Source organism: Tenrec ecaudatus, chromosome 13, assembly GCF_050624435.1.
Source record: "Tenrec ecaudatus isolate mTenEca1 chromosome 13, mTenEca1.hap1, whole genome shotgun sequence".
In the NCBI taxonomy this organism is placed as follows: domain Eukaryota; kingdom Metazoa; phylum Chordata; class Mammalia; order Afrosoricida; family Tenrecidae; genus Tenrec; species Tenrec ecaudatus.
This window is the reverse complement of record NC_134542.1, coordinates 67119036-67131334: the sequence shown is the minus strand read 5'-3', so window position 1 is coordinate 67131334 and position 12299 is coordinate 67119036. Positions and strand designations below refer to the sequence as shown.

Genomic DNA, 12299 nt, shown 5'->3' with positions numbered 1-12299 from the left:
GCACAGTATTTTCCATATCTGATCTCTCTGTCATGTGATCTGTTAACCTGTTTTTGAGAGATTAAACCACAAAACTGAAAACAGATAGCGATATTTGTATAGTCCTTTGAAATTTAAGCAAAAATTAACTGTTTTATCTCAGGAATCGAGCATTCTAGCTATGATTCCTTCACCCACCCTCACAAGCCTTAATCTTAGCATTATTTTTTCTCTTTTCACGTTTTTCTATAATTGGTGTGAAAGTTTACTGAGAATTTGTTCCTGAAAAAATGTGGGTCATCAGTTTTACACTTCTTTTCAACCCACTACAGCTACACGTTGTGTTAGATGATCAAACCCACTGTTGACTGCAGCATGAAAACTTGACTTTAATGGGTCAGTGACGGAGTATTCAAAAAACTCAGGCTTTTCATTAGATTCATTCTTGTAGAGCTACTCAGCTTTGGTTGAGCAGACTGTGAAAAGAAGGATTTGCAGCTCAACATAAGCTATATTATTAGCAATTTAATATTGTACATTGAAAAATTATTTTTAAAAGATAACTTGGGATTGGGGACATTTACGGTAAAATTTAACCAGAAGATGGCAGTGATGAACCTTCTATACTCCCTGCAGTGGCAATCAAAAAGTTTTATAAATGTAATAGCATGAAATATGCACGTTTAACTGTTACAAGTTGACCGTGTAGGGGAAACATTTGCTGTTTGTTTTATGCGCTATGAGAAATGTGTACTTATCTCTAAGAAGGGGTTAAGACTATTTTGGATGTCTGTATCTTTGTCTGCACACTCCAGTTTTTTCTGAATGCTGGGGTAAGGACGTTCCCATAAGTCTTGCCTGGTTTACGCTGCATGCACCACTTTACGTTACGCATGTCTAGAAGGCACGTTGGGTGTGGCCTGTTTGCATTTTTCACCCAAATTGCTGGAGGCTAATAGACATTTTAGTGGAGTCATTCCTTTAGGGGCTGCCATTTCTCTAAACTGACCTGTTGTTTGGTGGGGGGATATAAAATCATTTCAAACCTTATGTTTTGAAAGAGAAATTGTTGGATAAAAATCAACATTTTAAAAGAGATGCCAGGAAACCAGAGATTAAATGACTTAAAGTGTATTTCAGAGCTTTAATTTTGGCGTATTTTAATATTATGAATCATCTGGTGATCTTAAAAACACAAAATTAGAGGAGAAGGAAGGCTGTCCTCTGAAAATTAAGGCCCACGTTTGGTGATGGGTGAGATGAAGATGCATCCTTCCATAGTCCTGCCCACCCCACCCCCTTTTTAATATAAAGTTCAAATGCATTTTGCCTGAGAAAGTGCATGAATCTTCAGCATGCATTGTTAACTGTGTCTTTTCCCTCTTTTTTCTACTGTTCATTTTCATTCATGTATTATTTTTGGTTTTGGCTTGCCTTTTTGTTTTTCCCTTTTGTTACTTACTTCATGGCAAATTACTTTTGAAACTTCATAAGCTGAGCAACCTCTCCGTGTAGTAACAGCGGATACCTGTCTATTTCACTATTTAGTCCCTCCTCCTATGTCTCCATCCTCCAAATCTGTGAGCACCCCAAGCGAAGCTGGAAGCCAAGACTCCGGAGACGGCGCCGTGGGATCGAGGTACAGTCCTTTCCCTTTCCTGTGTCAGCGGTGGGGTGTGCACTGAGCCCGTGCTATGGGCTCTTCAAAAGTTGTGTTGAGTTCGTCCTAGCATGTTAAACTCTAAGTGACAGGGAAATTGACTATTGTAAATTGTATTTTAACTATCACACTCGATTAACTTAGTACTGAGTAGTTAACTGATTTATGCTAATTCTGTTAAATTAAAAAGTTTTAATGTATTTGAAGTTATTTCATTTAAACATACTTGATACTGGTTATTATTTGAGTATTTTAGCCATAAACATGGGGGAGGATTGTTCAAAAAGTTCGTGGAAAAATGGAATTAAACCTAATGGTATTTTTCCACAAACTTTTGAAGCCCCATAGTAGTGCAAAACCTCTGCTCTGCTTAATTTAATTACCCATTCAGTATTTGAAGAGCTAAACAATTCAGTTAAGCAGTCCAATTCTGTTCTGTTAAATCACTAGTTCTGCTAATTAAGAGAAAATAATAGTGTATAAAATACCAACATTAAGAAACAAGTGCTAAAGACACTAAGCATGTTTACTGCCAAGTTTTCCGGAGGAGCGTTTCCTTGTACAGCTATATTTCAGGTCCATTTTAGGAGCCGCACCCAGGTCGGCACTTCCTTTCAAAAGTCCAGGAAGATTTTTAGCTCCCTTCTAGAGGGCATATTGGACAAAGTATAACTTACTCTTCATTGTACTTGTTCACATGGGAATAGTGTTTCTTTGCGTCCCAAATCTGTCTGTACCCAGAGCCCACATCACAGACCCTGCCAAGCTAAGCAGTACTATTATTGGAAATCAATGACAAAAGCTCTTTAAAAAAATTAAAAATGTTCTTTTTAGAAATAATGTTATAAAAAAAAGAAATAATGTTATATCACCTTATAAAATAGTATATATTGCAGAGTAGATTTTCTTAATCTAAATTATATTTTAGGACTATATTTGTTTTATACCTATGTATTTTTAGGTAAATATGTTGCTAAGTGCTATTTTCAAAGAAAAGATTTCTTTTCCTTTTGCAACATTATGATTAAAATGTTTCACAAAATTAAAACAACTATTACATTTATTAGGTTTCTTTTGTTTGCTTTGGTTATTACTTTTATCTTGATACTATACTTTGTTCATTTCTAGACTTTCTGAAATTTAATAGGAGTAGGAAGGTTATGTAAAATTAGCTTTAAAAAGTGCTATGTAACATATACTTGATTTTCAAAATTCATGTTATCTGGAATTGCGTAGGCCACAGAGATTAGTTTTGGAATATTGTAAATTTTAAATGCCCTTTGGAATATTATAAGTTGGAGCAGGGAGTAAACCTCTTAAAATATTTATTGATGTATAGTGCAAAATACTAATTGAATTGCCCACTTTGTTTTAAATACCGTTACCACAAAAAGTTAGATGTTCAGGCCCTGGCCTTCAAAGACTTTACATCTAGTGATTATGCGATTAAAGATATGATTCAGTTTATTGAAAATTTCTGAGAGTAGCTTATAGGTTTTTTGTTGTTTTTTTTTCTCACTATAAATTGTAAAATAAAATGAGAAGTTTAATAGCTTTTTTAGGGATTTGTTCTTATTAGAGAATGAATACACTTAAATGTTCTTCTATATTTAACTGAAGAGGGGGGGAAAGTCCTATCTTGAAAGAGGTGACCACGTATCTTTTAATCGAAGTCCATGCCTGGTTTCTCTCCTTTGAGAGCCGGGGTACATTTAGTACACAGCTTTTGGAGAGAGCCACGTATATTCTTTTTGTCTCTGTGTAGAAAGCTGTGGTTTCCACGAAATCATTTCCAGATTCCATAATGCAGAGAGAATTAATATTGCTGGTGGTGATATTGGCAGGAAAATAATAGTATTTCTAATTACATGGCATTTTAAAAGACTATTACTAGAGGCTAACAACGAAGAAGAACAAACTTGAATTGAGTGAGTTTGATAACAAGAAAGAACAAGGAGAAGAAGGTATATCACAGATATACGAGCCTGTACACTCAGCTTCATTACTAGGTTTAGTCTAGGTTTAGTGCACATAGGGAGTAAGAAAAGATAGATTAGATAGATTAGACATGGCCAAATGTTGTCTAAACATGTCTGAGCCAGTGTTTTAAAGTGCTAAGATTTTCTGTTGGTCCTGATGGTAACTTATGAATAAATATAAAGGTCAGTGCATGAGATCTGGTATTTTTCTAGCTTTGCAAATTAGAAAGTTGTATTTCATGGCATTTCCTAGCCAGCCCTGTCGTCTCTAACAGAATCTAAGTGGCAGGCATATTCTGTGCCTTCTATTCTTTTTTACTGTGTTGAACAGCTTATTTCTCAGGCTTTGGAATCATATTGGAATTTTACTTTATGTCTGCAGATATTGTTAAGAACTATACTCACATAGGTTCTTCAATGTATTGCCAGTATTTTGAGGTCTTACTTGATTTTAAACTAACATGACATCTTCAACAAGGAACTCTATGTCATGGGTAACAGCTAGGGCTCTCAGATAATATTAAAGGCTGTGGACAGAACATTCCTTGGAGAGCAACTCATAGGACCCCTTCTGGTTTAACGAAGCCTAAGTTTGTTGCTGTTCATTAGGTAGCACAAAGTAGATCTTCATGTTGGCTTCTTCGTTCATTACATACACACAATCCTATATAAATTCCAGGAACTTTCTTTTTAAGTGAAGGATTTATCTAGTTTAATTCATGCAATTGTTTATTGATAGATTGTACAGACAGGTAAAATAGAGAAATCTATATATGAATTAAAACATTGTAGCAGTTTTAATTGTATATTAAAGTATATTATCTTATGTGAGAAAAACATTTGACAAAAATGGTGGCACTAAATACATTGTGCTTATGGACTTTTTCACATTGCAGAAAAACCTCCCGTGCAATACTCTACAGTTATTTTTACATTGCTGACCTGTGAGAATGCCGATGTGGGAAAGTGCCATTGTACTAGTGATCGCTAGAGATGACCTAAATGGGGCACACTCCATCTCTGGAAGTTGTTTCCCCAGTAGGCGAGGCTCAAGCACAACTGATCGTTCACTTAGAATTGATATTCTCCAGAAGACTACAAGTTAAAATAAATCCTTTGAACATCAAATATTGTTTCTAAAACAAAAATCTATTTTTTCCTAGAGACAGAAATCTTTAGTTGCTTTTTAAAGCAGATGACATGTAAGCCCAAGGCAGTGCTTAACCCATAAATTACAGAAGGGTCACGTTTTGGAAACTTTAGCCATTTTGTATCCCAGTGGAATAGTCTTTGGTTTCCTTACCGAAAAGCTTATGTGTTGACTCATTTCCTTTACCAATATGGCAATATCCTGCACATATTTAATGCTGATCAAGATTTGTTCACTATTTTTTTTATTAGGATTTAAACTTGGGTTTATCCTAGCTTATTATGGTTTATAAATAATGTGTTTGGACTGTTAGCTCTTTTAGTTGTCCTTATCCATCATGCAATATTAGTTTTCTATGCCCTAAAAATATGCACTGTCTTTTTACTTTTCTGGATTATATGCTTGTGTCTTTAACCATCTTAAGCCTAGTGCGTGCACTAAAACATTGAGTGATACTCGGGAGTTTGGTTTTCTTACTAACAAGATATGTCGTTTTTAATTGTAAACCGTACTTTAGCTTTAGCTGTTCACAGACTGTATTTGCTTGACTAACTTATGGCCTTTTTTGCTAATGCTTCATGGTTGTCCTACAACCATCTAGGACGCTGCATTGGGATACCGATCCATCAGTTCTCCAGCTTCACTCAGATTCCGATTTGGGGTATTGAATAGATTTATTACCTTCCCTCTTTCATGGTTAATTTGATTCTTTGTGAAACTGTCCTAATTTTACTTTGCTTACACTTCTAATATATAACATATAGCTAGGGGAAAAAGTTATATTTGACACCTCATTTATCCTGTTATTATTAGTGAAAGAAGTAATCTATCTGATTCTCTAGAGTCTACCCATTTAAGTACCCAAGGTCCTTTTATGATTCCTGTATTTCCAATGTAAGATTCTCTGAGATATATAACAAACTTCCCAGATTGTTTCCTACACCTAGTCTGCATATGATTGAACCTTTTGGGGGGTCATTTGATCTATTAGTTTGCTTCCGATAGTAAAATTAACCTATACTTTATAAAGTTGTTAGAGGTGCAGAGCCATTGATGTCTGCACTCTAACCCCTGACTGTTTGTTTGTTTGTTCCTTCCTCCATTCATTCAGTCACCTTTCCTTACCTCTAGTGCAAGTTGTAAATGGTGGTTGCTGCCATTGTACCAGGCTCAGCTAGCTCATTTCCCACTGACAGTTTGCAGCTTCTAAACCATATGACCAGACCTTTAGAATTGTGTTTAAAGCAAGAGTAAATAGGTCACGTTAGGACATAAAAGAAAATCATATGATCCTCTAATACATTAACTGCAAAGCCTCTCAATTGGCTGCCCTGAGGCTTTTCCCCCCATTGCTTCCTTAATTCTCTGTAAAAAGGTGGCTTTTGGATAAGTGAGGTATTTTCTCCCTACCCTGCTACCCATAAATCCTGTAATATATGTTTCTGTGTTTTAATATTGTGATTTTTGTTCATTAGAGCTTAAATGTACATATTAGTAACGTGGTCCTGACTCTGTTGATTTGATCTTTTTTGTTCAGATATGTGAGTGATCTTCCTTTCATATCGTACACATCTTGCAAATCAGACTATAAAGCTTTAAGACTCCTTTATTCTTAGAATACCAGATTAAAAAGAAAAAAAAACAACCAAAAAAATAAAAAACAAAAAAAAGAATACCAGATTATTCTAAGTGTTGGTAAACTCTCCCATTAAATTTTTCAGTATGCTTTTCATTTTCTCTAAGAAAACACATTAGAAATTTTTTTCCCAACCCCCCCTCCCTCCCCCCCATTAGAAATTTTTTAGCCCACATTTGGAACCTTAAAAAATTAATTTTTAAATGTGCTAATTTTATAGTTTTGGGTTCAGGATTTTTTTAGATGACTATTAAATTGAAAAGGATATTTATGTGAAAAACAGTTAATACTTTACCAGTGATACTTATGTTTCAGATATCCTGCTTGATATTGTAGAAGTTTGATAGTGGATATTGGATCTCCTTATAAGGCAGACTTTCATTTGAGAAGTTCTATAGGAATTTGGAAGCATACTTTATTTGGTTTAGGATTTAAGCATCTAATATAATGACCAAGAAAAGATCATTCAGATATCTACTAAGAACTCTTTCACTCAGTCCGTTTTTCTCAGCCATAATCCTCTGTTCCTTCCACCTTTCAACAACAACAACAATACTTTATTCCCTCTCTAACTAAACAAAAGTGGGTGTAAGAGCTTTATTGTATTCAAAATATCTGTTGCTTTCATTTAGGTTAAATATATTTGTTCCTTAGTTTTCCACTAACCACGAGACTATTAACCAGGGAGATTAGAGATTTTTTAATATTTTACTTTAAAATCTAAATTGACAACACAACTCTCAATTTCTATCCAATATAAGAAGTAGGAAAAAAATGATCTTCAATGATTTTCTGGGATTTCTACAATAAGCACTATTTCATTTTTTTCCTTGGTAAAGAAATGTGATGCTATAACTAAAGTTTTCAAACAAATTAATATGAACATCTGTTGAAGAACACAAAACTTGATCAAAATGAGATCTAGATTTCTAACTTTTCAAAAACAAGTCAAGTGATATCATGCTCCTGAAAATAGTCCTCAGGACCAACCATCGCCAACAATCCATGTAGAAATTCCTGCTTCTTGCTCTAGTACCACTCACACATGTGCTCTAAGAAACGAAATAATTTGCCTTTATAGAGTGAAAAGTAAACACCCTGAATGATTCAGAAATGCCTTTTGCTTGGTTTGCCCTTTTTTTTTTTTGCTACCTTCTAATTCTTGTGTTAAAGCCAATTCATTGCTCATTAATTAAGGATTTAAATTACAATGTTGGATATATGTGCATGTCTCATTCTTAATTTTCCAATATAATCTGGTTTGATGTAGTTAAAATGTATCACTTGTTGTATTTTAAAGCATTTGTATTTCCTTCATGTAGAAGAGGACCTATTAAACTGGGAATGGCGAAAATTACACAAGTTGACTTTCCTCCGCGAGAGATTGTCACATATACAAAGGAAACTCAGACTCCAGCTATGGCGCAGCCCAAAGAAGGTCAGTGTCTGCCTTGGACATGATTATCACATAAGTGAATTCTTTTTCTCGCCTTTCACCCTGCACGGTTTGTGTTGTTTATTTAGGCATATTTAATTAGAGAAATTCAAAGCTAGTGCTTTGAGATGTCTGTATGTTTATATTTTAGAGTTTTAAACATTCTTTTAGATGTCGATTATATAAACTGTACTATGGTGACTTGAGTTCTCGTGTTGTGATTTACGTGGGCCGCTTTTAGAAGCTGAAAAGCTCAACCGTGTTCTGTTTCTGTCATTGAGCGCACTACTCCCCTCCCCCAAAAGGGGGTCCCACAGTAAATGAAATTATGTAAATTACCCTTCTTTAGTGCCTACTGGGTGTGATATGCTATCGTTGTTATCCATCCTGATGAGCAAATTTAGCCCTGATTCGCAGCTTCTCTGGTGCTGTCAGAGCTCTGCTGTATAGACTGTATAGCAGCCTGTAACATGTGTGACGGAGGACGTATGCACAGATACTGTCATGAATGTGGGACCCTTTAGCTCTTAAATAAACTCAAAAAGTTACCATTTTTTAATTGGGGATAAATGATCAAATCTTACCAATAACCTAAGATTCCGTATAAAATAATTTGTTTATTTTTATTGTAATCTTAAAGCTAGCCGGTTTATATGAGATCCCTGATACAGGTCCACATCTCTTCTCTGAAACTTCCGGGACCATATATGTATTAGCATGCAGAATGTTTCAGATTTTAGAAAAATACGATAGATACAATATACAAACATATCAACAGGGTCTTGGCCATTGATATCTTGCCAGCAAAATATAATGAACGTTCACACTAAGTAAAATAAATACCGACTATAAATAGCTTTGCCTCCTTCCTGTTATGTCAGGGCTCACCACCCAATGAGCTCCATCATGTGTCAGTGGACCCAATACTCAACTTTAGAGTTACAGACGTTTTGGACATTGTCTGCCCATAATAAATTATTCATTATTCTTTAAACAGTTTGTGTATAAGGAACTTTTTTTTTCTCTTTAGCCAGGAAAAGGTACTCCTAATCAATTATAAGCAACCAGGCATAAAAACTTTATTTATCAGGTGTTTATTTTTAAATTTTTAGTTATATTTTTATAGTTCTCCACTAAGGAAAAACAAAAATAAGTTTTATTGCAGAAAACAATGGCAAGTGAAAGGGGGAAATGACTTGAAGTCCTTAAGTATTACCAAAGAAAACATTATGTTTTTATGTTCGTTTTATACCTCAAAATAAACTTATAACTATTTACAACTTTGTTTGACTCAGTAGATCATCATATGCATTTTTTCATCTCTCCTTTTTTTGCTCACTAAAAATGGAAATTAAATTGCCTAGGTTTTTCCTTTCACTTTCATCTCATCCCAAAAGGAGTTGATATTGCCAAATGTATAAGGGACCGTCAAAAATTTCATGGAAAATGGAGTTGAAAGATTATGGGATTTTTCTCTGAATTTTTTGAAGCCTTCTCATTCATTTACACTCTGAAACATCTGAGGAAATCAGGGTGACACTTTTATCCAAGTGTTTTTTAATTGCTCATGATCATGATCACATTCAAGTAATATTTTATTCCTCCTGCTCCATTAGTTGGTCAGATAGCTTTCACACCTGTGAAATCCTTGTTCATGGTGAAGGGGAAACAGCCACTGATGATAAGCTCTTTAAGAAGCCAAGAATGAAAAGAGTATTATGCTAGCAATATGGAGAATATCAGTATGAAGACTGCAGGACTCCATAGTTTTCTTAAGATATTAAGGTACTAATAATACTGGATTAATTGGATGAGCATTTTAATTATCCTTTTGGAGCTCTGTCATTGGATATGTTAACTCAGAAAGAAGGCAAAATAGTCTAAATGAGATCACAATGACTCTTAAAAAAATAAATTAGCTTTTGTTCTTCACCTGCTAATTTTGAAATTGTATTTTTAGTTAGATCATCATACTTTTGAAATGCATTCTGGATTGTTTGAAATAAAAAGTGTTCTGAAGCTATTTTGGGTAATACCTATTATAATATACCTATAATTATATTCAGTGTAAGCGAAGACTTTCATTTTTTAAAATAATTTTTTGTAATTATAGCAGAACATCATCAAAATTTAGAATACTGCAAGGATATAGAGAGGAAAATGTCTGTAAGATCCATGTTTGGGGTGCTGCGGAGTCAGTTCCGACTGTGAGTGACCCCAGTGCAGGACAGAGCAAACCACTGCCCGATCCTGGGCCACCCTGAGCAATCTTTATGCTCGAGGCTATTGCCCATCCACCCGCTGACCCTCTGCTTTGCCACGCGTGATAGTCTCTTCCGGGACATGTGCCCTCCTGGGAGCATGTCCAAGGTATATGGGATGAAGACTCCATCCGAGCTTCTGAGGAGCAATAGAACTGTACTTCTTTTACAACTTCTTTTGTGTATTCTTCAGGCATTCCATGCTACTTAGAATATTCGTTGCCAACACCATAATTCAAAAACACCCATTCTTCAGCCTTCATTGTGTACCTTTCACAGGCCTATGAGGCAATTGAAAGTCCCACGGTCTACCTGATTTGAGGTGGGCCTTCCCTCCCCTGCTGCCTCATGCAGCCGTCATGCTCTCCTAATCGCAATTCCAGTGAGACGTTCAGTTTCCAGTACAGCCTCATTCAAGCACAGACACCTGTGTGGAGCTGAGAAGTTTTCTGAGACAGTGACCTTCCTCCGCGTCAGCCACAAGGCCTTCACGTGGTTTCCATTCAGTTCTTTTCGTTGTCTTAGAAAGCTGAACATGACACACTGAATGTATTTGAACCCATAGACTGAAAAACACTTGAGGATAAAACTGTTTGCTTTTTTTATACATTAGTTTGTCTGCATCAGAAAAATATAATTTTAATATATGAATTAAGTGGCTGTTATCTTCCATGATGCTAAATAGAATTTATTTTATTATCTTCACTTATAGAAGGAGAAAATGAGTGAACTGAGTCCAATGTTTAACGGATTTCTCTTCGTCAGCACTAGTGTAGATGTTAATTTTATAAAGGCCCGTGCACATCCGTGCCTAGTCAGCAAACTCGCCATTGACTCTCTCAGTGGTATTGCACACAGGTGCTCTTCTTTCTTCAGTTTTGTCCTGTTCCTGACCCGATGAGGTTTGTGACATCGTACCCTGATAACCATGGAGTCGTCCTCAGCCTTTGGCATTTGTGTTGTTTTAAAGGAGATAATTTCCTTCCTGTATCATGAAAATTATTTCATGTGTATAGCTCTTACATTAAGTTTAATTTCCACATTTGTACAAGTTTTAGAATGAGAAAGAGAAAAATTCTGAAATTAAGGCTTTATAATAAAAACACTTTGTGCTTAATAGTCCTTATTCTTTACCCATTGCTTTAATACAGTGGTTCTTAAACTTAGCCTGGTTGGTTTCCACTTCAGAATTATGTAACAAATTCCAAAACTCACCATGAGACAAAATTGCCGAAATCACAATTTGAGTGTAACAGATAGTAAATTAAGCTTGGGTAGGCTGAGGAGTAATCAGTGCAGAAATAATGTGAGTTACCAAATTGAAGATCAAAATTGGTCTTAGACTTAACACTTATCTTTTTTTTTTTTAATGGCGGAACCAATTTTTTTTTTAAAGCAGTAGTTTTTATTCTGCCTCATCCTTTTTTCCGTTCTGGCCATCTTCTTGCTTTCAAGTTGACGCTGTAAGTTGGTAGTACTATTTCTGAACTGAGGGGCTTTGCCGTCTTAAAGCCCCTACTGTGAATGAAATTGACCAGGACCATGTGACCTCAGTCAATTTCAAGCTCGGCAGGTAAAAAGCTTCTCATGGCAGGGGCATGGCGCCCACAGACACACTCGTAGAAAGGTAAGTTTTTAACTCTTTTGAAGTGACATTTTTTTCTTATCCACCTGTTCGGTATGATTTTTTTAAATTTTACTCTTTTTAAGAAACAGAATTTTTAAAGGAGGAAGAAAAGCTTGAGGTTATCTAATCTAATCAGTTTCTTATACCTGAGGAAACTGAGACCCACCCAGGGAAGTAAATGTATGATCCTGAGGTCTCAGGATGAGTCAGTGTCAGGCTACAAGTAGAACCTGCCCCTGGATTTCTGCTTCTCAGAGATGTTGAGGTTTTATAATGATTGTCTTTATTAGTTTGGTAGTCAGATATTTTCCCTCAAGTACATGCCTCTCGGTATCTTTAATGTTGATTAGCATTTCTAATATGTGTGAAGAACTCATAACCCTTTGTGGTGTAATCTTAACATCTGGAACCCACACTTCCCAAGAGAGGAATTGTGGGGGCCTTCTGGTTAATATTACCTTCACCTAAAGTGGACACATTTACTAAATTAGTTTTACTCCTCAGAGAATCCATGAGAATATAAATATCATTGACAGTTGAAGCCGTTGTCCTTATTTTTTCACTTCCAAGTC

At 35.5% G+C, this 12299-nt stretch overlaps 1 protein-coding gene across 4 annotated transcripts in view; it reads left to right on the top strand.

Annotated features, from left to right (window-relative positions):
• Positions 1 to 12299, top strand: part of DYNC1I2 (dynein cytoplasmic 1 intermediate chain 2) — a 67040-nt gene that overhangs the window by 23203 nt on the left and 31538 nt on the right. For all 4 annotated transcript variants that reach the window (XM_075529302.1, XM_075529299.1, XM_075529301.1 and 1 more), the window contains 2 exons: positions 1528 to 1618; positions 7727 to 7842. In XM_075529302.1, the coding sequence (XP_075385417.1) occupies positions 1528 to 1618; positions 7727 to 7842 (207 nt within the window). The remainder of the gene's footprint in view (positions 1 to 1527; positions 1619 to 7726; positions 7843 to 12299) is intronic.